General features: G+C 38.5%; 1 protein-coding gene across 2 annotated transcripts in view; it reads left to right on the top strand.

Annotated features, from left to right (window-relative positions):
• mthfd2l (methylenetetrahydrofolate dehydrogenase (NADP+ dependent) 2 like) overlaps nucleotides 1-25,876 on the top strand; it is a 28,572-nt gene extending 2,696 nt beyond the window's left edge. Inside the window, exons 3-8 of one of the 2 annotated variants that reach the window (XM_052107943.1) lie at nucleotides 4,065-4,187; nucleotides 4,901-5,053; nucleotides 5,467-5,574; nucleotides 13,155-13,247; nucleotides 14,055-14,180; nucleotides 24,207-25,876. In XM_052107943.1, the coding sequence (XP_051963903.1) occupies nucleotides 4,065-4,187; nucleotides 4,901-5,053; nucleotides 5,467-5,574; nucleotides 13,155-13,247; nucleotides 14,055-14,180; nucleotides 24,207-24,319 (716 nt within the window). In that variant the 3' untranslated portion in view covers nucleotides 24,320-25,876. Of the gene's footprint in view, nucleotides 1-4,064; nucleotides 4,188-4,900; nucleotides 5,054-5,466; nucleotides 5,575-13,154; nucleotides 13,248-14,054; nucleotides 14,181-24,203 lie in introns of both variants that reach the window. The other variant, XM_052107942.1, reaches the window with a different exon arrangement.

Here is a 25,876-nt window from a genome sequence, read left to right as displayed (position 1 = left end):
GTCACACTACCATGTACACAAGTGCAACAGTAGGTGAAATTCTTGTGTGCAGTTCCGAGCAACATAGCAGTCATGACAGTGACGAGACATATACCAATTACAATAAACAACATACTTACACAACAACAATTTACATATCAAATGTACACATACTTACACAACACAATAATTATATACAATGCACAGTAAACAATACACACAATATAGAATACACACTATATAATAAGTGGGAGTATATGAAATATATATAAGTAGTTGAATTGAGAAGAATATTTTGACAGTCCAGTGTGAGATTATAGATGAATAAAGTGCAGTGCTAATTATTGATCCTAATAGATCAAGTGTTCAACAGTCTGACTGCTTGGGGGAAGAAGCTGTCATGTAGTCGGCTGGTGCGGGTCCTGATGCTGCGATACCGCCTGCCTGATGGTAGCAGTGAGAACAGTCCATGACTCGGGTGGCTGGAGTCTCTGATGATCCTCCGAGCTTTTTTCACACACCGCCTTGTGTATATGTCCTGGAGGGAGGGAAGCTCACCTCCGATGATGTTTCTGGCAGTTCGCACCACCCTTTGCAGGGCTTTGCATTTGTGGGCGGTGCTATTGCCGTACCAGGCGGTGATGCAGCCAGTCAGGATGCTCTCTACAGTACTAGTGTAGAACCGTGTGAGGATGTGGTGATTCATTCCAAACTTCCTCAGCCGTCTCAGGAAGAAGAGGCGCTGGTGAGCCTTCTTCACAACGGCCTCAGTGTGGACGGACCATGTGAGTTCCTCAGTAGGCAAACTGCAATGGGTCCAAAGGGGGGGCAGAACAGAGCAGATGTAATCTCTGATTAACCTCTCAAAACATTTGCTGATGATGGGGGTCAGAGCAACAGGATGCCAGTCATTTAAGCAAGTGATTGTGGCTTGATTCGGTACAGGCACAATGGTTGATGTTTTGAAGCATGTGGGGACTACAGACAGGGAGAGGGACAGATTGAAAATGTCCGTAAAAACACCAGCCAGTTGATTCGCGCACGCTCTGATGACGCGGCCCGGAATGCCGTCTGGACCCGCGGCTTTACGGATGTTCACCCATTGGAAGGATCGGGTTACATCTACAACAGAGATGGAGAGTGAACCAACCTCTGTAGCGTCAGCCGTGAATACTCTCTCCGTGAGGGCGGTGTTATTGTCCTCAAAACGAGCATAAAATGTATTAATTTCATCAATGCAGCGGTGTTCACGGCGGAGTCTTTATTCTGTTTGTAGTCCGTGATGGTGTTAATTCCCTGCCACATACTTCTAGAGTCAGTGGTGTTGAACTGACCTTCAAGCTTGTGCCTGTACTGGCGTTTGGCTGCACTGATGGTGTTACGGAGGGCATAACTGGCTTGTTTACGCTCCTCCGTGTTAGGAGAATTAAAAGCGGAGGTCCGCGCATTGAGTGCCGCGCGAACAACATCGCCGTTAACCCATGGTTTCTGGTTGGGGTATATCCGTATTGTTTTGGTCGGAACAACATCCTCTACGCACTTTCTGATGAAACACGTTACGCTGTCAGCGTAAACCTCCATATCGTCATCAGAGGCGGACCGGAACATCTCCCAGTCCGCGTGATCAAAACAGTCTTGTAGTGCAGAGTCTGATTGGTCCGACCAGCACTGGATCGATCTGAGGGTGGGTGCGTGCGTCCCGTTTCAGTTTCTGCCTGTACGCAGGCAGAAGCAGAACGGAATTGTGGTCCGATTTGCCAAATGGGGGGCGGGGGAGGGATTTGTAGCCATCCCGGAAAGGAGAGTAACAATGGTCTAAAACCCGGTCCCCTCGTGTGTTGAACTTTATGTGTTGGTGGTATTTTGGAGCGATTGTTTTGAAGTTGGCTTTGTTAAAGTCCCCGATAACAATGAACGCAGCCTCAGGGTGCACGGTTTCCTGCTCACTTATACACCCATACAGTTCCCTGAGTACCCGGTCTGTGTCGGCTTGTGGGGGGATGTACACAGCTGTGATGATGACTGCTGTGAATTCCCTCGGTAGCCAGAATGGTCGACACAGAAGCATGAGATATTCCAGATCAGGAGAGCAGAAAGATTTGATGAAATGTACGTTCCTCTGATCACACCATGATTTGTTGATCATAAAACATACACCACCACCTCTGCTTTTACCTGAGAGGTCTTTCGCTCTGTCCGCTCGGTGCACGGAAAAGCCCGTGATTTCGATGGCCGAGTCTGGAATCTCCGCAGCCAGCCAGGTGTCTGTAAGGCATATAACGCAGCAGTCTCTCGTTGGAAAGAGATCCGCGCTCTCAGCTCGCAGAGCTTGTTGTCCAGAGACTGAACATTTGCCAGTAGTATACTGGGTAGCGGGGGTCGATTTGCACGACGTCTTACTCTGATGAGAACGGCGGCTCGTTTTCCTCTTTTCCTTCTGCGTTTCCGTGGCCGAGCAGCCCAGACAAAGGGCTCCGCCGGCATGTTTGTAAACAGCGGGTCGGCATTAAGGAATTTGAAGTACGGTTTTCAATGTGTAATTGTAGAACCAATGTCCAAAAGCGTTTGTCTGTCGTAAACAATAAGGCAGACAACATCCAAGACAAAAAAACAAAGAACTGTAAACAAAACAAACAATAAACCGCAGTGTTGTATCAGAGCTCGCAACACAGCAGCCATACTCGGCGCCATCTTGAGTCCAAAAAAGACTCATCATGCTGGAATACTGCGGCCCAGTCTCCGAAGAGAGGGGATCATGCTCTGCTTCAGTATATCACAGTACATGTTGGCATTCATGGTTCCCTCAATGAACTGTAGCTCCCCAGTGCCGGCAGCACTCATGCAGCCCAAGACCATGACACTCCCACCACCATGCTTGACTGTAGGCAAGACACACTTGTCTTTGTACGCCTCAACTGGTTTCCGCCACACGCTTGACACCATCTGAACCAAATAAGTTTATCTTGGTCTCAGCAGACCACAGGACATGGTTCCAGTAATCCATGTCCTTAGTCTGCTTGTCGTCAGCAAACTGTTTGCGGGCTTTCTTGTGCATCATCTTTAGAAGAGGCTTCCTTCTGGGACGACATCCATGCAGACCAATTTGATGCAGTGTGTGGCGTATGGTCTGAGCACTGACAGGCTGACCCCCCACCCCTTCAAACTCTGCAGCAATGCTGGCAGCACTCATACGTCTATTTCCCAAAGACAACCTCTGGATATGACGCTGAGCACGTGCACTCAACTTCTTTGGTCAACCATGGCAAGGCCTGTTCTGAGTGGAACCTGTCCTGTTAAACCGCTGTATGGTCTTGGCCACCATGCTGCAGCTCAGTGTCAAGATCTTGGCAATCTTCTTATAGCCTAGGCCATCTTTATGTAGAGCAACAATTTGCCATGAGGTGCCATGTTGCACTTCCAGTGACCAGTATGAGGGAGTGACATCAAATTTAACACACCTGCTCCACATTCACACCTGAGACCTTGTAAGACTAATGAGTCACATGACATCAGGGAGGGAAAATGGCTAATTAGGCCCAATTTGGACATTTTAGCTCAGGGGTGTACTCACTTTTGTTGCCAGCAGTTTAGACATTAATGGCTGTATGTTGAGTTATTTTGATGGGACTTCAGGGATTTCTTCAGTGTTGTCACATGAAAAGATATAATCAAATATTTACAAAAATGTGAGCCGTGCACACACTTTTGTGAGATACTGTAGATATATATATATATATATATATATATATATATATATATATATATATGTATATATGTATGTGTGTGTGTGTGTGCCTTTATGTTTGTGGACTGATTAAGTGCTCATGTTTAAATTATTTTTATGTTTGTTAAGCATAAAAACACAAACAGGATGAACAAATGTTAGATTTAGTGATGATAGGGCAAGTGACACTTCCATCAATTATCTGAATCACTCTCATACTGATGAGTCCTGAACTATTTGCAATCTAGGAATTTGGAGATGTGAAAATAGAACATTATATGAGCGTCATTTATCTGACTGTCACTAACAGAAGTCCCTGTGATTTAAACCCTTCATTTAATTGTACTTCGCTTGTTTTAAGGCATGTCAAGCAGCACAATTTTCAGGCCATCATCAATATCTCAGGAAGAGGTGCTGGAACTGATAGACAAATGTAACAGAAACAGGGGAGTCAGTGGGTTATTGGTCCAACTCCCTCTTCCAGGTACAGTATTGCCAGTTTTGTTCAGTTCATTCTTTGAAATTTTTTTACTATAAATATCTACTTTCACTTCCACATTCCTCTTACATTTGGTCCCCCAGGTCATTTGGGTGACGAAATGTAAAAGGTGGTGGTGGTGTAGTGGTCTAAGCACATAACTGGTAATCTGGTAATTAGAAGGACACTGGTTCAAACCCCACAGCCACCACCATTGTGTCCTTGAGCAAGGCACTTAACTCCAGGTTGCTCCAGGGGGATTGTCCCTGTAATAAGGGCTGTGTAAGTCGCTTTGGATAAAAGCGTCTGCCAAATGCATAAATGTAAATGTAAAGGTTAAAAAATTGTAATTGTCAAACCGAGATTTATTGACCACTAGGGGGATGGGGGTTGGAGGGACATGTATGTGTGAATCCCCTAAATTAGTCTCATTCAGTGTTCTCCTCAAATGTTGTCGCTATTGCATGTGTTGCAGTGGCAAGTTTGAATTGAGTCTGTGCTTTGTTTTATTTGCATACAGCATTATAGGATCTTCATTCTTCACAGTATTTAATGAAACAAGCCAAAGCTAATTATGACTTGAAAATGCTGTGTTATGTAACTTACTTTCTTTAGGTGGAAGAAAAGCATACTGTGTATATCTGATTCAGGTAGCTATAGTTTCATGTTTGCAATAGTGATGAATTCACATACTGAAAGAATGTATCTATCTTACTCAGAGCACATCAGTGAGAGAGCTGTATGCAATGCTGTCGCCCCAGAAAAAGATGTTGATGGATTTCACATAGTTAACATTGGGAAACTCTGCTTGGATCAGAGATGCATGGTGCCGGCCACAGCAGCGGCGGTGTGGGAAATCATCCGAAGAACGGGTTTGTGACAAAGCTTTCAGAGAATTGAGATCAAAGTTTTCTTACAATGTTTTCAAGATGTCAATACTCTCAGTTTCTCATACCTCTCCTATTGCATCCCAAACAGAGATTTGATTTGGTTGGCTATGATTACATTGTTTAGCTAGAATATCATATAGACTCGGAACAGGAGTAGCAACAGTATCTTATGGCAGTTTATATATTGCCCACAGCAAGACTTTACATGTTGAAAAGCACTGTTCTGCAATTGTATCCATGTTTTGATGATTTTTCCATGCTGTGCAAAATTCAGAGGCATTTGTGTTATTTAGCTCAGATTTTTATATATTTGTTTTGCTAAAGGCGTTGTCTCCTGGCTCAATGTGTGAGTCAGTATATGAATCCATTTATTTGTCTTAATTTTTTTTGTTCAGGCATCGATACAGTTGGAAAGAATGTGCTTGTTGTTGGACGTTCCAAGAATGTAGGAATGCCGATTGCAATGCTGCTACATTCGGATAGAAATCATGAACGGCCAGGAGGTGAGATACATTTAATGTCTTTTTGATTGCTATCGATTCATGTAATTACCTTTTGTTTGTAGTTGCCAGTAGAGACACAAAATAAAGTCATGTCATTATTTTGATTTCCTTGTAACTAAAATATTTAAATCTAACTGAAATATTCCCAAATGAATCAATATCGAATCGGAATCAAATTGAGAGCTTGTGAGTCGGAATTAAATTGGAATATCCGTACCGATGGAGCTTAGAAGCTAAAATAACCATACCAAGAGTTCATGAATTCATGGAGCTATTGAGCTAACAACACGTTATACACAGCCACAATATGTTCCGATTACACTCTGTTATTGTAATTTATGATGATACTACTGCAAAGTGGGTGTATAAAAGAGTGTTAATGGGGGTAAAAACAGACAAAAGAGTGATGATAAGAGAGTCATATCTTTCGGCAGGTGTGTGAATAGCTTTCACTGCAGATGGCACGTGAGTGAATGGGCACTTGAGAGTATTTGAATAGATTTGATGTCTTTTGGAGACTTGTTTAATGAGTCCACAAAAAGACATCAAATCTATTCAAATACTCCCTATGTGAATGATCATACAGAAGTAGGTAAATTTGCACCAGCTCACTTATAACTCTACACGCTCATGCTCATGTTGACTGATTTTGACTGACTGAAGAATGTAAACAGAATTAGCTGACAGCTTCAAGTAGGTGGAGCTCAAGTTCACACCTACCGATGATGTGGACCAGTGGCTGTATGAAGGTGTTTAGCAGCTGGTCAGAAGTTTTCTTAAAAGTTTGCCCTTGTGGGGGCCTGGGTAGCTCAGCGAGTATTGGCGCTGACTACCACCCCTGGTGTCGTGAGTTCAAATTAATGGCGTGCTGAGTGACTCCAGCCAGGTCTCCTAAGCAACCAAATTGGCCCGGTTGCCAGGGAGGGTAGAGTCACACGTGGTGGACTCCTTGTGGTCGCTATAATGTGGTTCTTGCTGTCAGTGGGGCACGTGGTGAGTTGTGCATGGATGCTGTGGAGAATAGCGTGAAGCCTCCACACGCGCTAGTTTTTCGTGGTAATGCGCACAAGCCACGTGATAAGATGCACAGATGGAAGGTGTCGGACGCGGAGGCAACTGAGATTCGTCCTCCACCACCCGGATTTAGGCGAGTCACTACGCCACCACGAGGACTTAGATCGCATTGGGAATTGGGCATTCCAAATTGGGGAGGAAGAAAAAAAAAAGTTTGCCCTGGCGAGCTGATATGCACCCTGAAACGAACTCAAAATCACCTTCTTTTTGGACAGATTTTGTTCTCATTTACATCAATCCCATTCTTTCTTCGATTTCGTATGAATACCGGGACCTTAAGGAGAATAAATCCACTGAACCACTTAACCTAATGTTAACATGGCTCCATGATCAATGCCTTATTAAAAAGACAAATTAACTTTCAAATTTGATACGTTACACCAAATAGTACATTTCTCAAAAACAACAAGGATTTGCTTTTTTCTGTAGCTTGAAAACGTCACAATCCCACCTAAAAGCAAGGCTTTTATTTTAGCAATTGTGCCAGAAAAGCTAAAGCCCTGAGTTAACCTCAACAACATGGGGCAGACAACATAGGGCATGATTACCTAAATAATGATTGATTGGTCTACTAAAGCATTGTTATTTTTCAACAATGTTTGATTTGGATGTACAAATAGTTACTGCTAACAGATCGTTCTGTAAATACAAGGATGATTTCAAAAGGCACATTTTCAGAATTTGGATTAATAAATCTACAGCTCAGTCACCTTGCTTGTTGAGGGGGAGTGAGATCATTGCACATCACAGATTCACTGAATGAACCCTGGGTGTAACTACTGTTGATGCAAGTAGTCAAATTTTTTTATAATGGAAATTGTATTTTAATCTATAACCTGCAATGATCTTCTCTGTACCATTTTTATTGTGGTTAATTTTAACATTAACATTTTTACAAAATGATTTTAAATGAATATACACATTTAAAAATAATCATAAAAAGGTTACTTTATCTACATTTCTATCAAATATGACTAGAATGCATTGTCTTTGGCTGTACCAAAATACTTTAAGCAGTTATATCTCTATTTTCAAACAATGTGTTCATGTAGACTGTGCCAAAACTCTTTGTTTTCACCATACCTCCAAAAGGAGGTATGGTGAAACTTTAAACATAATCCAATAATTTGCTCTTTGTGCTTGTGAAGAAAAGACTAGCATTCAATACACAGCTCACATTGTAATTGCAACATGAAAACAAGTTAGTTAACACTAACTTCTCACTGTGTGAACACTGAAGCAAAAGTGGAAGATACAGTGCGGTATTGCATAAGGAACAAAAGGTATTTCAGGGTCTAGTGCCCTCTTCTGCCTAACCAGAGCTAACACTGCTTGTAATGCAAATGAGATTACATGAGACAAGATTTAGAGGCAGAATAAATGTGATTTTTTTTTTTTTATATACTGCATTTTCAATTTTTTTTTGCATTTATGTATTTTTATTTTGCATAGCTTTATATAGTACACACACACAAATATATATTGAAATGTTACAGTTCTATTGCTTGTAGTTTGCCACCTAAAAGCAAAGTTTGAATGAGATTGAACAAAAATATGTTTCAACAGAGTGGTTCATTTTATCTCGAAAGTTGGCAACAGTTTGCGGTTGTAGTCCTTGGTTTAAAAAATTCTGAGAAACCCTGTTTGTGGTTTTGTATAAATAAGTTTAAAACATCTCTTGTACATTTCAGGAAATATATTTTTGCATTTGGGGAAAACCATAAATATACCCGTTGCAAAATATTTGATAATGCATCATCACATTCGTTTTGCATCACAGTTTCTATTTACGGTAACACTTTACAATAAAGTTCCATTTGCTAACATTAGTTAACAACTTTAGTTAACATGAACTAACAATAAACAATACTTACTAAGCATTTATTAATCTTAGTTAATGTTAATTAAAACACATACTGATACATTTTTTAAATCAAAAATTGTATTAGTATGTTAACGCACTATGATCTAACATTAACTAAGATTGAACAATTGTATTTTTATTAACTAAGATTAATAAATGCTGTAGGAAATATATTGAAAATTGTTTGTTCATGATACCTAATGCATTAACTAATGTTAACGAAGCGAACCTTATTGTAAAGTGTTAGAGTATTGACATTATGTATGATTCTTAAAATTCTTGTAATGATTTTCATAATAAAGGAAAAGAGTGAACGGATGCTTCTCCTTTTTCTGTTTCTCTTTACTTGCATGTCACAGGAGGAAGGGGAGAGATAAATTGAGATGTCAAAGATTAAAATGAGGTTGGGACAAGAATTTGGCAATTACAACAGGTGCAAATGCAAGACATACCTGATTTGAGTTGTGAAACCATTCACTTTTATAGTGGTTTGTGCTCTAACACGTAGAAAATTCCTTGCGCAATGTGAGAAGCAGTTATGGATCAGTCCTTCAAAACCTTTCATCTTTTTTCTGTGTGACTCACAATCTTGCGGTTAATAAAACAAACTCTAGGGTTTACCTTCCTGTAAAAAAAAAACATCTGCAAGATAGGTCTAATAACATAGTCCTGTGACAGTGATAGTTATTACAACACAATTATTAACCACATTATTGTAGTTGCTCTAGTTACGACATCCGCAAACATACAAAGCTTGTTAGAGTTGAGATGTGAATTCCACAGAATTTAGCCTGTTATTAGCCAAAGATTATAGCTTTGGTATTTTATAAAGTACTGTTAGTCATTCCAGGAATTTCTAGTTAAGAATTTCCTTATTTGCTCGTTATCCGAAAACCGCACAGCATTTAACGTTTTTTTTTAGATAATTTTTGTGGCATGAGCCATGCAAAGATGATGCAGCTTTAAGGAAGCCCATACTACTTCAGAGAAAAGCCTGTGGGAGCTTTTAAAGTGGCAAGAAGTTTCTGGTATCTTCACACATTAAAGGGATAATTCATTTAAAACCAACAATTATTTTACTCACCTTCATGTTGTTCCGAACCCATATGACTTGCATCCTTCTGTAAAACACATAAGATGTTATGCAGAATGTTGGACTCAGTCACCATCATCTTTCATTGTGTGGGACATAAATGCAATGAAAGTCAATGGCGACAAAGATAACATTCTGCATAAAATATCTTTTCATATTTGGAACAACATGAGGGTGAGTAAATAAAATAATTTTCCTTTTTGGTTGAACTATCCTTTTAAAACTTACATGCAAACCTTGGGTCTTTAGTGACCCGGGACATCATTCCACCTACTTTACGTCATCCCTTTTTTTAAGTTATGGCCCCACTTCTTTAGTATTCCTAAACCTTTCTCTTATGAATCATCTAACTATATATATATATATATATATATATATATATATATATATATATATATATACACTCACCTAAAGGATTATTAGGAACACCATACTAATACTGTGTTTGACCCCTTTCGCCTTCAGAACTGCCTTAATTCTACGTGGCATTGATTAAACAAGGTGCTGAAAGCATTCTTTAGAAATGTTGGCCCATATTGATAGGATAGCATCTTGCAGTTGATGGAGATTTGTGGGATGCACATCCAGGGCACGAAGCTCCCGTTCCACCACATCCCAAAGATGCTCTATTGGGTTGAGATCTGGTGACTGTGGGGGCCATTTTAGTACAGTGAACTCATTGTCATGTTCAAGAAACCAATTTGAAATGATTCGAGCTTTGTGACATGGTGCATTATCCATGGAAGTAGCCATCAGAGGATGGGTACATGGTGGCCATAAAGGGATGGACATGGTCAGAAACAATGCTCAGGTAGGCCGTGGCATTTAAACGATGCCCAATTGGCACTAAGGGGCCTAAAGTGTGCCAAGAAAACATCCCCCACACCATTACACCACCACCACCAGCCTGCACAGTGGTAACAAGGCATGATGGATCCATGTTCTCATTCTGTTTACGCCAAATTCTGACTCTATCATCTGAATGTCTCAACAGAAATCGAGACTCATCAGACCAGACAACATTTTTCCAGTCTTCAACTGTCCAATTTTGGTGAGCTCTTGCAAATTGTAGCCTCTTTTTAATATTCGTAGTGGAGATGAGTGGTACCCGGTGGGATCTTCTTCTGTTGTAGCCCATCCGCCTCAAGGTTGTGCGTGTTGTGGCTTCACAAATGCTTTGCTGCATACCTCGGTTGTAACGAGTGGTTATTTCAGTCAAAGTTGCTCTTCTATCAGCTTGAATCAGTCGGCCCATTCTCCTCTGACCTCTAGCATCAACAAGCCATTTTCGCCCACAGGACTGCCGCATACTGGATGTTTTTCCCTTTTCACACCATTCTTTGTAATCCCTAGAAATGGTTGTGCGTGAAAATCCCAGTAACTGAGCAGATTGTGAAATACTCAGACCGGCCCGTCTGGCACCAACAACCATGCCACGCTCAAAATAGCTTAAATCACCTTTCTTTCCCATTCTGACATTCAGTTTGGAGTTCAGGAGATTGTCTTGACCAGGACCACACCCCTAAATGCATTGAAGCAACTGCCATGTGATTGGTTGATTAGATAATTGCATTAATGAGAAATTGAACAGGTGTTCCTTATAATCCTTTAGGTGAGTGTATATATATATATATATATATTCCACAGTTGCAATCTCCAGGAACCTCAAAAGGTACATTTTTTTTTAACCTTTTCTTCTTAGAGTGTAGACCCCAATTCGCACAGCCGTGTGCATCCCATTTTTTGTAATGGATAACAATGCCCGTGGCACTATTATATATATATATATTTATTTATTTATTTTTTTTTGATTGTTTAATTACCAAAAGAGTCTAGGGTCTTTAGTGACCCGATAGATGTAAGGTGCATTATTTCACACTGAAACTGTTTTTCTTTTGTTTGGCTCTGTCTCCATTTTAAGTTTTTATGCAATTTACTCAAGCAAGATTGTGATTTTTTTATTTTTTTTATTTTTATTTTTTTATTTTATTTCTCTCTTATAATGCAGGGTGCATTATTCTATAATGCAGGGTGCATTATTCTGCTGAAAGAGACCATTGCCATCAGGGAATACCATTGCCATGAAGGGGTGTATGTGGTCTGCAACAATCTTTAGGTAGATGGTACGTGTCAAAGTAACATCCACATGAATGCCAGGATCCAAGGTTTCCCAGCAGAACATTTCCCAGAGCATCACACTGCATCCACTTGCTTGCTTTCTTCCTACAGTGCATCCTGCTGCCATGTCTTCCCCAGATAAATGACACACACGCACCCAGCCATCCACATGATCTAAAAGAAAATGTGATTCATCAGACCACCTTCTTCCATTGTGCCATGGCCCATTCCTGACACTCACGTGCCCATTGTAGGTTCACCAGTTGTCCTTCCTTGGACCACTTCCTTTTTACCACACTGCCAAAAGCGCCTACAATGGGGAAGACATGGCAGCAGGATACAATATGGGAAGAAGGCAAGCCATTGGAGGCAGTGTGACACTCTGGGAAATGTTCTGCTGGGAAACCTTGGGTCCTGGCGTTCATGTGGATGTTAATGTAGGTACTAACCACTGCCTACTGGGAACACCCCACAAGATTTGCTGTTTTGGAGATGCTCTGACCCAGTTGTCTTGCCATCACAATTTGGCCCTTGTCACTTGGATCCTTATGCTTGTCCAATTTTCCTGCTTCCAACACATGAAATTCAAGAAATGACTGTTCACTTGCTGCCTAATATATCCCACCCCTTGAGAGGTGACATTGTAATGAGATAATAAATGTTATTCACTAAGTGTATGTTAAGTATGCGTTTGACAGCCAGTTGCATCTCATGAAGTTTCAGTGTGGAAGTAATGAATCCCTTTCTATCATTTGTTGCATCACCTCTTTGATAAATCAAAAATAAAACACCAAATATAACAGAATATACTCTAATTGTTTAGAGTGTTTTCTAATTATTTTAAAAATATTTAGAACATTTTACACTATCTGGGCATTTTTTTAGAACCATTTGTGATAGATGTTAGTGGCGGGTCACTAAAGACCTTAGGTATGTAATAATATCTGACAAAACGGCCATGCATTTAAGGGTTAAATAGTCTGTGTATTCTCTTGAATGTGTTTGAAGCCTATTGGACAATTTTTGTTGGCTGTAGAAAAATAGACAAATTAGCTGGTCATATTTTGTAAAAAAATTTAGCTACTTGGTATTAACTTTTTGTTTAAAGACCTGTAGAAAAGCAACTCATTTTGCTGTGAGGCTGTTGTAGTGAATATTAGCTCGGCTGTGATTATCTGTGGCCAATTTCCGAGCCACAACCATACTGATATTTACAGCACTATTGCTTATGTGATATTGATTAATTAATTACTTAATTGATGTACATGCATTTTACAACTTTGACATAAATAAGACAAGAATTTAAAAATTACAGATTTTATTTCATAGTTATATAATATTCACAAATAACTGTTAATATGAACATAATACCTATAACATGCAGGGATGAACAAACCAATATATCTGACTGATGAGTTTGATATCTTCTAGGTGATGCCACAGTTATCATCGCTCATAGGTGCACTCCTCTACTACGACTGAAGGAGCTCGCCAGTCTGGCTGACATAGTGATTGCAGCTGCAGGTCAGGCTTTTTGTATTTTTAGTCAGTTTTGTTTTTTCATCTTATCACACGGCTCTATTAGTTGGTCAATCGTGGCATTTTTTGGTCTAAAATATTTGTATATTGACAGCTAAATCTAATTTAGTAAATTAGTAATTGTTTTCCCTAGCAACTGATTTGCTGAATAGCTGAGCTAGATGCGCTGGTTTGTTTTGTGATTATGATTAGCTGACTGTACGTTTATCCTTTTTTACATTTTTTGATTTGAAATCAGTACAGTTGTGATAATGATTCACCATACTTTGTGAATGGGATGTTTGAGTTTATTGGTATGTTTGATCTTTGGAACATTATTATACCAGAAGCTTTACATAGAATTTTGCTTGTTTTTCCTGGCCTGGCTTGTTCTGACAAGGACTGAATATATGATTCAAAGGACAGATCTTGCAGGGATGTTTGCTGAGAGAAACTACAATTAGCGACTAGCTGAGATGGAAACCTTAAGAAGGCAGAGCCTCAAAGATTGGAGTCTCAAATTTGACTGCTAGTTAGAACATGCCTCAGAAATTTTATGAAGCCAGAAAATCAGTTATTAGCACACACCCTAGGATTATTATAAATGAATTCTCCCAGTAATGGTTTTTAAATCAAGTCAGATTTGGCACTATTGGTTCAACCGTTTTTGGATAGATGAGTTTTTAATTTGTATAATTTATTACTAATTCTATTACAAATATAATTTCATGGTTTGATACAGTTTCTTAAAATGTTTTGCTAAGATAAAGAAAATATTGTGTTGATAAGAAAATATATATTTTCTGAAAACAGGTGTACCTCACTTAATAACGGCAGATATGGTAAAAGAGGGAGCTGCAGTTATTGATGTTGGCATCAACCGTATCCAGGACTCCTACACTGGTAAAATTCGTCTTGTCGGAGATGTGGATTTTGAAGGTAAATTACATATAATAGAACCCATGTATGCTCTAAAATGTTGTTATAGCACTTACTTTAGAACCATATTGATGTAATTTTGGGGATTTTTTTCAGAGCAAATCATTTTTGTACACCATCACAATCATTTATCAGGTTATTATTATATTTTTTTGTTGTTGTTGCAAACAGCACATCAGTTATACACTACCAGTCAAAACCTAGTTTATTAAACGTTTTTACTTATTTAGGGTATTTAGTTAAGATTTATTTAACTTGGTTTGTTCACTACATTTATACATTTACACTTGGGCTATAACTAACGATTATTTTGATAATCGACTATTCTAACAAGTAATAGAACGATTATTCGGCGATTATTGCAACGATTAATCATTAGCTCTTAGCGATTACTCCGCTTGTGCCCCGGCTTAAAAGGTTGTATTAAATGTGCTTACTAACAATAAAGAGGACAAAATCATCTTTTAAAAATACCTCTAAATGACAATCACTGAATTAAAGGGAAAAAAATACTTTTTATTGAGTTTAATTCAGTAAAGAAATTCACTGCAAAAAAGAAACTATTGTTATCAAGTGTTTTTTCCTTATTTTCCATTTTAAAATGTCTACAAATCCTTAAAACAAGATAAATTTACTTGAGAAGCAACATATAAGATATTTAGACTTGCTTTAAGACGATTTATCTTAAATATAAGTGTATTTTGTATATATGTGTATTTTTTTCTGCAAGTGCAGTAAAGACAAAATATACAATCTATTCAAGATTTATTCTCTAAAAGCAAGTCTAAATATCTTATATGCTGCTTCTCATGTGAATGCATCTTTTTTCAAGGATTTTTAGATATTATATTCAACATTCTCAGAATTTTTTCTTCTTCTGCAGTATAGTTCCTAAAGTAAATGTACATAGTTTTAAAGGACTTAAGATATTTCTATTGGAAAACAAGCCAAAACAAAAACAAATTCTAAACATATTTTGTTGCAGTGTATAAGGGGCGAAGACTTCCTCTATCGCCTTTCTGTTCAATTCAATCCATCTTTAACTCACAAAAAAACAAACTCTCTCTTATTAATAAAGCTGCGTATTGCCAATTTTCTTCACGATAAGAAATGCACAGTGACATATTTTATGATTCAATAAGTCGCGAGCCAATACATTATAATCTAGCTGCAGCAAGTGCGGGCTGGAGGGACAAGCGTCCCCGCGAACAGAGCGTGCATCAGCCGCATCAGTCTACATCACCTGAAGCTGTTTGGAAAGGTTAGAGTACATCTGGACATGTGTTTTCTCACCCTCCTCAGTCAGGCGCAAGCTGCATTGCTGCATCATTAGAGTTTTGTATGATCTCATGTTACGTTAAATGAGATCAAACAACAATTTGACAACTAAAATTTTTGTTGACAATTTTTTCGTTGTCAATAACGTTGATTAATTGTTTCAGCCCTACTACAGATATTTCATAGTTTAGTGACTCATTCTAAAATGGAAAAAATAAAAATAATGAAGAATTAGTAGGTGTGTCCAAGCTTTTGACTGGTAGAGTAGTATTATTTGTGTTATTTTGGACACAAATTTCTGATATTTGAACGATTTCATTCATCAGTTGATGTATGAAGTGCCTGTACATTTGGTTTTAAATTGAACAGTATTTTTGTGTGTGATAGTAGGGCTAGACGATATGATGATGAAATCGGATATCAACGATATCTGACATATGTCTTGATGCTGATTTCGACAGTCATTAACAGATGATGATATGAGAAAATGACAAAACCATGGAGCTGAGAAGTTGACAAATTTATATGATATAACATCCAGGGAATGTGCCATCTGCCAAATATGGATATTTCATGCGCAGTGGCTAATTTTGCTCATCTACCCGCCACTGTGGCGGTCGAGTGACACGTGACGAGGAATTCTGTTAGACACAAAGATACACTCTGAAGAGACACACCTTATTTGATTTTAAAGAACAGATGAAAGAAAAAATAATAATTTTATATATATATATATATATATATAAGCAATATCACATGAGCAAGAGTGCGATATGGCCCTACATCAGCACTGCTGTGATTCGGCCATATTAGGTAATCACATTAGTAATGATTTAGGGCCATATAGCATGATTGCGAGTGTGATATTGCTTATATACAAAAGTTCAATGAACAAGTACATTTTTAAAAAATGAGGAAAAATTTAGTACAGTCATAAAAAATGCATTTGTGCATGGAACTACTTTCTCACACGACGTATTAGAATCTGCCGTTGCTGGTTCAAACCAAATGATGCGTCCAAACCTCCGTTAGTAATTAAAAAATGTCACTTCAGAAATAGTATCACGCTTTGTGCTGTTTCTAACAAGTTATTGGATAAACAAAGATGGATGTGTGCGTGCGTGCGTGTGAGTGTGAGAGCATGTGCAATCTCCTGTTGCCACACCCAAGCAGAGATTGTGTCAGCTTTCTGAAGATCAGCCGGGGTGTATCTCCCTATTTCCTAATCAGCTGTTATGAGCTGTAATGCTGAAGTTGTTCATTTAAAGCCTTTTAAAGCTATTTCATAGCTTTAGTAGTGTAGTGTAGCAAGTGATCACAAAGAGCTGTTGTATGTAAATGGCTGATGTAGATCCATTTCACGTCACCTAACTGGCTCATATTACACACAAAATTGATCTTTGCCACCACCTGCTGGCTTACATATGTAATGTAAAAAAAAAGACAAATAATAGCTCTTAACAGATCTGCACTGCTCATACACTTTAGTTTAGAATGTCACGAACACAAGCAGAGTGAAACACACACAGTGAAGCGTCGGAGTGCTGATGGTGTCAAACCATCAGTGCTCATGGAACGTCTCTTGTCCAATCAGATTCGATACATATAACTGTTGTATATCTATATTAGGGCTGTCGATTTAACGCGTTAAGTGCGATTAATTTTATTAAAAATAACGCGTTATTTAATAATAATAAATTATGTTCAATAATATGGTAGTAAACAATACATTGTATTCTAAAGCCGCTTTTTGAATTGTCTTATCAATGGTTAACTCTTCTGCCACAAGAATGTAATGCATTTTAATTATCTGAATATGTTTTATTATATATATATATATATATATATATATATATATATATATATATATATATATATATATAATGTATGATATTTAAAGATAACTGTATAATTATTTAATCGATTAATTAATCGGGATACCATGTAATTAATTTGATTAAATTTGATCGATTTACAGCCCTAAACTATATGTACACACACACACACTACCAGTCAAAAGTTTTGAAACACTTTGACTGAAATGTTTCTCATGATCTTAAAAATCTTTTGATCTGAAGGTGTATGGTTAAATGTTTGAAATTAGTTTTGTAGACAAAAATATAATTGTGCCACCATATTAATTTATTTAATTATAAATCTAAAATTTAATAAAAATAAAAAAAAGTTTTGGAAATGGACGACTTGGACCGAATAATTAAGAAAAGAAGCTAATAAGTGCCCAACATAGATGGGATCTCCTTCAATACTGTTTAAAAAGCATCCCATTGTGATTCCTCAAGAAGTTGGTTGAGAAAATGTCAAGAGTTCATATCTGCAAATTCTAGGCAAAAGGTGGCACAGTTTTGATTTATTTTGGATTTTGTTTAGAAACAAAATTATTCCCAATGAGGTTGGAGAACACCTGGTAAGGGATCTGAGACCATTCCTCCACATATAATCTCTACAGATCCTTCAAATTCAGAGGTCCATGTTGGTGGACTCTCCTCTTCAGTTCACCCCACAGGTTTTCTATGGGGTTCAGGTCAGGGGACTGGGATGTCCATGGCAGAACCTTGATTTTGTGGTCAGTTAACCATTTTTGTGATGTTTTGATGTTTGTTTTGGATCATTGTCCTGCTGGAAGATCCAACAAGAGCCCATTGTAAGCTTTCTGGCTGAGGCAGTCAGGTTTTGATTTTTTATATATTGGTATTTGATAAAGATTGTGATGCCATGTATCCGAACAAGATGTCCAGACCTCCTGCAGAAAACAGCCCCACAACATTAAAGATCCAGCACCACATTTAACCATGGGCATTGGGCGGTACTTCATCTCTGTGAGCAACAAAACCCATCTCTGATGTTTGCTGACAAAAAGCTCTTTTTTTGTTTTGTTTCATCTGACCATATAACACAGTCACATTTGAAGTTCCAGTAGTGTTTGGCAAACTGAAGACACTTGAGTTTGTTGTTGGATGAGAGCAGAGGCTTTTTTTCTTGAAACCCTCCCAACAACTTGTGGTGATGTAGATGATGTCTGATATTTATTTATTTGAGACTTTCTGACCCAAAGACCCAACTCATTTCTGCAGTTCTCCAACTGTGATCCTTGGAGATTCTTTGGCCACTTGAACCATCCTCCTCACTGTGCGTGGATACAATATAGACACATGTCCTTTTCCAGGCCGATTCTTAAGATCTCCAGTTGATTGGAACATGTTATTTATTGCACTGATGTTGGAAATGGGCATTTTTAATTTTTTCTTATATTCACTTCCCATTTTGTGAAGCTCAACAACGTTTGGCCACACATCAGAAATTTTCTTTAGTGTAACTCACTGTGATTGATAATTGAGGGAATTTGGCCTGTGTGTTACCTCATATTTATACCCCTGTGAAACAGGAAGTCATGGAAGTCACCCAGGTGCACTAAAAAAATATAAAATTATGAATGGGAATATAATTCAGATATATTTTACGCATAAACATTTCTTGGGGTGCCAATAATTATGGACAATGTGTTTTGGAGAAATTGTATTTATTTAATAATGAGATATTTCCCCTCTTTCTATTGTTCTACTTCAATTAAAAGTAAAATTTTTGTGAATTTTATAAACAATGCAGATTTTTTTCACAGCCTTCTTTTCTGTTCTTAGCTGACAGTAGTGGTACCCAGAGGGGTCTTCTGCTGCTGTAGCCAATCCGCCACAGTGTTCGACGTGTTATATGTTCAGAAATTATTTTCTGCATAGAACTGTTATAATGTGTGGTTATTTGGGTTACTGTCAAATTCCTGTCAGTTTGGACGAGTCTGGCCATTCTCCTCTGACCTCTGTCATTAACAAGCCGTTTTCGCCCATAGAACTGCCGCTCGCTGGATCTTTTTTGTTTTTCACACCATTCTCCATACACTCTAGAGACTGTTGTGCGTGAAAATCCCAGGAGATCAGCAGTTATAGAAATACTCAAACTAACCCGTCTTGCACCAACAATCATGCCACGGTCAAAATCGCTGAGATACAATTTTTTCACCGTTCTAAATGTTCATGTGAACATAAACTGAAGCTGCTGACCTGGATCTGCATGATTTTATACATTACATAGCTGCCACATGATTGGCTGGTTAGATAATCACATGAATATATAGGTGTACATGTGTGCCTAATAAAGTGAACAATGAGTGTATGTTTCTTCTATTTTTGTGTATTTTTCTTTCTAAATTGTTTTAAATCTTCAAACGAGCTATAATATAAAACAAAGGCAACCTGAGTAAACACAAAATGCACATATATATATATGAAAGAACCATTTACCGGATCATCAAGAACTTCAAGGAGAGAGGTTCAACTGCAGTGAAGAAGGCTTTAGGACATCCCAGTGTGTCCAGCAAGTGCCATGAAGTCTCCTCCTGACGAGTCAGCTACGGAATCATGTCGCCACCAGTGCAGTGCTTGCTCAATATTGGTAGCAGGTTGTGTGAGTGCATCTGCACGCACAGTGAGGCGAAGCCATTTGGACAATGGCCTAGTGTCAAGAAGGTCAGCAAAGAAGTCTCTTCTCTCCAAGAAAAACATCAAGGACAGACTGAAATTCTGAAGGAAGTACAATGATTGGACAGCAGAATACTGGTGCAAAGTTATTTTCTCTGATGAAGCCCCCTTCCGACTGTTTGGGACATCTTGAAAATTGATAGTCCAGAGAAGAAAAGGTGAATGCTACCATGAGTTCTGTGTCGTGCGAACAGTGAAGCATCCTGAGACCATCCATGTGTGGGGTTGCTTTTCATCCAAGGGAGTGAATTCTGCCCAAAAACACTGCCATGAATAAAGGATGGTATCAAAACATCCTGCAAGAGCAACTTCTCCCAACGATCCAGGAGCAATTTGGTGATGATCTATGCATTTTCCGGCATGATGGAGCATCATGTCACAAGCAAGAGTGATAATGAAGTGGCTTGGAGATCATTACATTTAAATTTTGGATCTGTGGCCAGGCAACTAATCCCATAGAGAACTTGTGGTCAATCCTTAAAAGGCGACTGGACAAACAGAAACCCACAATTTGTGATCAACTCCGAGCACTATTAAGGCAAGAATGGATCGCCATCAGTCAGAATTTGGCCCAGAAGCAGATATCCAGCATGCCAGAGTGAATTGCAGAGGTTATGAAAAACAAGGGTCAACACTCTAAATATTGAATCTTTGCATATATTGAATGTTTTTGACAATATAAGCCTTTAAAACGTATGAAACGCTTATCATTGTTTTCCAGTATACCATAGAAACGTGAAAAAATAATCTACAAATACTCAAGCAGCAAACTTTGCAAAATACAAAACGTATGTCACTGTCAATACTTTTGGCCAGAAGCAAAAAAGTTATCCAACAGCTGTATCACTCGTGTGAAAAACGAGCTGCCCCCTTAAACTTAAAAGCTGGTTGTGCCAGCTTTTAGCAGCAACAAATGCAACCAAACTCTTCCAATAACAGTTTTCACAACGCTGTGGTGGAATTTTGGCCCACTATTTTTTGCAGAACTGTTTTAGTTCAGCCACATTGGAGGGTTTTCGAGCATGAACTGTCCGTTTAAGGTCCTGCCACAGAATCTCAATCGGGCTCAAGTCAGGACTTTGACTTGGCTACTCCACAACTGTAATTTTGCTTGTTTTGAGACATTCGGAGGTGGACTTACTCCTATGCTTTGGATCATTGTCTAGCTGCACAATCCAGTTGTGCTTGAGCTTCAACTCACAGACTGATGACTCCTTAAGGATTTTCTGGTAGAGAGCTGAATTCATGTTTCCCTCAATTATTGTAAGTTGCCCTGGCCCTGAAGCAGCAAAGCATCCCCACAACATTACACTACCACCACCAAGCTTAACTGTATATGTTCTTTTTGTGGAATTCTGTGTTTGATTTACTCCAGATGTAATGGGACCCCTGTCTTCAAAACAGTTCCACTTTCGACTCATCAGTCCAATGAACATTCTCCCAAAAATATGAGGATCATCAAGCTGTGTTTTTGGCAAAATTCAGATGAGCTTTAATGTTCTTCTGGGTTAGCAGTGGTTTTCGCCTAGTCACCCTTCCATGGATGGCATTTTTGGCCAGTGTCTTTCTGATAGTGGAGTCATGAACAGTGACCTTTATTAATGCGAGAGAGGCCTGTGGTTCCTTGAATGTTGTCCTTGGCTTTTTTGTGACTCCCTGGATGAGGTGTCGCAGTGCTCTTGGAGGAATTTTGGAACATCAGCATTTCTGGGAAGGTTCAATTCTGTGCCAAGTTTTCTTCAGTTTGGAGACAATGGCTCAGCCTCTCACTGTGGTTCTTTGGAGTCCCAGAGCCTTTGAAATAGCTTTGTAACCCTTCCCAGACTGATGCATTTCAATCACCTTTTTCTTCATAATTTCTGGAATTTCCTTTTACCTTTGCATAGTGTGCTACTGGGTGAGACCTTTTAGCCAACTTCATGCTGCCTGAATATGTCTAGTTCAGCTGAATCCCATTATGAATTCAGTTTCATAGGTTTGGGGATTTATTAACTAAGGGGCAAATACCTTTTCACACAGGCCCAGTTGTTATTGGAATCCTTTTTTGCCTTAAATAACATTATCATTCAAAAACTCTATTTTGTGTCTGCTCAGGTTGCATTTGTTTTATGTTAGATTTTGTTTCAATTTTTGAAACAATTTTGTATGAGAAATATACAAAAACTGAAGTCGTCAAGATGGTGCAAATACTTTTCACATCACTGATATATATATATATATATATATATATATATATATATATACAGTGAGGAAAATAAGTATTTGAACACCCTGCTATTTTGCAAGTTCTCCCACTTAGAAATCATGGAGGGGTCTGAAATTGTCATCGTAGGTGCATGTCCACTGTGAGAGACATAATCTAAAAAAAAATCCAGAAATCACAATGTATGATTTTTTAACTATTTATTTGTATGATACAGCTGCAAATAAGTATTTGAACACCTGAGAAAATCAATGTTAATATTTGGTACAGTAGCCTTTGTTTGCAATTACAGAGGTCAAACGTTTCCTGTAGTTTTTCACCAGGTTTGCACACACTGCAGGAGGGATTTTGGCCCACTCCTCCACACAGATCTTCTCTAGATCAGTCAGGTTTCTGGGCTGTCGCTGAGAAACACGGAGTTTGAGCTCACTCCAAAGATTCTCTATTGGGTTTATGTCTGGAGACTGGCTAGGCCACGCCAGAACCTTGATATGCTTCTTACAGAGCCACTCCTTGGTTATCCTGGCTGTGTGCTTTGGGTCATTGTCATGTTGGAAGACCCAGCCTCGACCCATCTTCAATGCTCTAACTGAGGGAAGGAGGTTGTTCCCCAAAATCTCGCAATACATGGCCCCGGTCATCCTCTCCTTAATACAGTGCAGTCGCCCTGTCCCATGTGCAGAAAAACACCCCCAAAGCATGATGCTACCACCCCCATGCTTCACAGTAGGGATGGTGTTCTTGGGATGGTACTCATCATTCTTCTTCCTCCAAACACGTTCAGTGGAATTATGACCAAAAAGTTCTATTTTGGTCTCATCTGACCACATGACTTTCTCCCATGACTCCTCTGGATCATCCAAATGGTCATTGGCAAACTTAAGACGGGCCTTGACATGTGCTGGTTTAAGCAGGGGAACCTTCCGTGCCATGCATGATTTCAAACCATGACGTCTTAGTGTATTACCAACAGTAACCTTGGAAACGGTGGTCCCAGCTCTTTTCAGGTCATTGACCAGCTCCTCCCCTGTAGTTCTGGGCTGATTTCTCACCTTTCTTAGGATCATTGAGACCCCACGAGGTGAGATCTTGCATGGAGCCCCAGTCCGAGGGAAATTGACAGTCATGTTTAGCTTCTTCCATTTTCTAATGATTGCTCCAACAGTGGACCTTTTTTCACCAAGCTGCTTGGCAATTTCCCCGTAGCCCTTTCCAGCCTTGTGGAGGTGTACAATTTTGTCTCTAGTGTCTTTGGACAGCTCTTTGGTCTTGGCCATGTTAGTAGTTGGATTCTTACTGATTGTATGGGGTGGACAGGTGTCTTTATGACCTCAAACAGGTGCATCTAATTTAGGATAATAAATGGAGTGGAGGTGGACATTTTAAAGGCAGACTAACAGGTCTTTGAGGGTCAGAATTCTAGCTGATAGACAGGTGTTCAAATACTTATTTGCAGCTGTATCATACAAATAAATAGTTAAAAAATCATACATTGTGATTTCTGGATTTTTCTTTTTAGATTATGTCTCTCACAGTGGACATGCACCTACGATGACAATTTCAGACCCCTCCATGATTTCCAAGTGGGAGAACTTGCAAAATAGCAGGGTGTTCAAATACTTATTTTCCTCACTGTATATATATATATATATATATATATATATATATATATATATATATATATATATATATATATATATATATGTGTATATATATATATATATATAATGTGTATATGTAGTTGTAAGTGACACATTCATTTTATTACACTATTTGTGGTATCCAAGGACACACACAAACATTCTAGGCTCTGTGCTTTGTATGTGTTCCATTGCTATAGTATGCACACTCCAAATATCACTTAGCAACAAGTTTTAGAGTTTTATTTATTTAGTTGTCTCAAAGTAATGCTTGGCTTAGGCAGAGGTATTAGTATTATTTAAGACATGACAATAGATGTTTGTTTTGTTTTTTCTCTTTCTGTCTAATCAGCAGTGAAGGAGAAGGCTGGATTTATCACTCCTGTACCTGGTGGAGTCGGCCCAATGACCGTCGCCATGGTGATGAAAAACACAGTCACTGCTGCCAAAAATGCCCCAACATACTGACTGAACAAAAACCAGAAACAACTATTATACAGTATGTGGACAAGATGCAAGCATTGTTTTAAAGTCATTTCATGCACTCTGGATAACTTTGATTGGCACTATTTGTCCATATCTTGATTATAAACACAAGCCCCTGCAAGCTTCCATTATGACATCCTTCCCTGCCCATTAGCACGCTGGAACAGGTCTCTTTTTAGCTGGCATGGCAGCCATGCATGTCTCTGACTGTAACTACACCCTCGTGCTTTTCTTACCACTGTAATAAAGATTAGGTTGATAAGTCCTCACATGGAAGCTGTTGCCTTTGCTACAGTGTTTTTATTTGTCAGAGCCAAAAAAATAAGGAGGGTTTGCTATAAAAGCGTAATACCATGTGCCTTCCTGCCAATGCGTCAGTGAAAACGGAAGTCTTTTGCTTGTATCATGTTCAGTTTCGGTTGGACTCAGAGGCTTCAGGTGGCCTAATGGCAGAATATTATATGGTTGTCTGAGATCTGACAAATGAAGCTGTTAGACACTGATATAAAAGAGGGGTACTACAGGAGAATGACAAGGTTAATACGTTTGCTTAGGAAAAATATTTGAAGTGTTTAAAACACATATGTATTTATTCATCTACCTATGCATTCAGATTATTGTTCCTATTTATTTAGAATTGTGTGTCTTTCTTAGGAACTTTATATATTTAGCATGCATCTCTAGTTTAGTCAGCAGTGTAGTTTAAGGCACATTGTTGTCATGAAACACTAACATTTAATTTTCATTCATGTTGGATCCTTTACATCCAAGGATATGGTAATATGATGTTTCCCTATGACATTTCATGAAGTGGACAATATTAATTCACTGTTCATTAAATGTCAAATGTAACGTAGGAATCTTTAGACCCGTATGTTACTAAATATATCACTTAAATATTCCATATTGCCTATTTATCTATTTATAGAGATTTGTTGGTCACACTTCAGTGTTCATGTTACTGTGTATAGGTAATTATTGAGTAATGCAAATTAACTGTGTAATTGCTATTATTATTTTGTAGAGTTGCTTGTACTTACTGTACATCTTTCTATTATTAGAGTAATTAATAATAGTAACATAATATGTATAGCACGGACCCTTTATAGACATTATTTGCCAGATTTTGTACACAAGGAGAAATATCTTGGGTTCTGTATGAACCATCTTTATGAAAAAAAAAGTGATGGCTTATAATGTGACTCTGATACTTAACCTCATCTCATCTGAACCTTGGTGATATGGCAGTTCCTGAAACAGATCTTCCAAAATATTACTTATCATTGCTACAAAGGTTGTTGAATAATTTGTAGCTTGTTCGTGTGACCGATATAGTGTGTCCACCAGCTAAATATGTCTAATTATTGTCACAGCAAATACTTCATAAAAAGTGTAAAATATGCAAGTGTAAAATACATCAGAAAGATCAACTTAAATTGAAAGATAAGAGTGGCACTCTTAGAAGAACATACCAAACAAGATACTTATTTTTAGGAACTCCGGTATGAAGTTTGATAGTTATGAATACCCCTTATCTTT

The sequence above is a fragment of the Xyrauchen texanus genome, chromosome 37 (genome assembly GCF_025860055.1).
Source record: "Xyrauchen texanus isolate HMW12.3.18 chromosome 37, RBS_HiC_50CHRs, whole genome shotgun sequence".
NCBI classification, from domain to species: domain Eukaryota; kingdom Metazoa; phylum Chordata; class Actinopteri; order Cypriniformes; family Catostomidae; genus Xyrauchen; species Xyrauchen texanus.
This window is presented reverse-complemented; position numbering and strand designations above follow the sequence as displayed.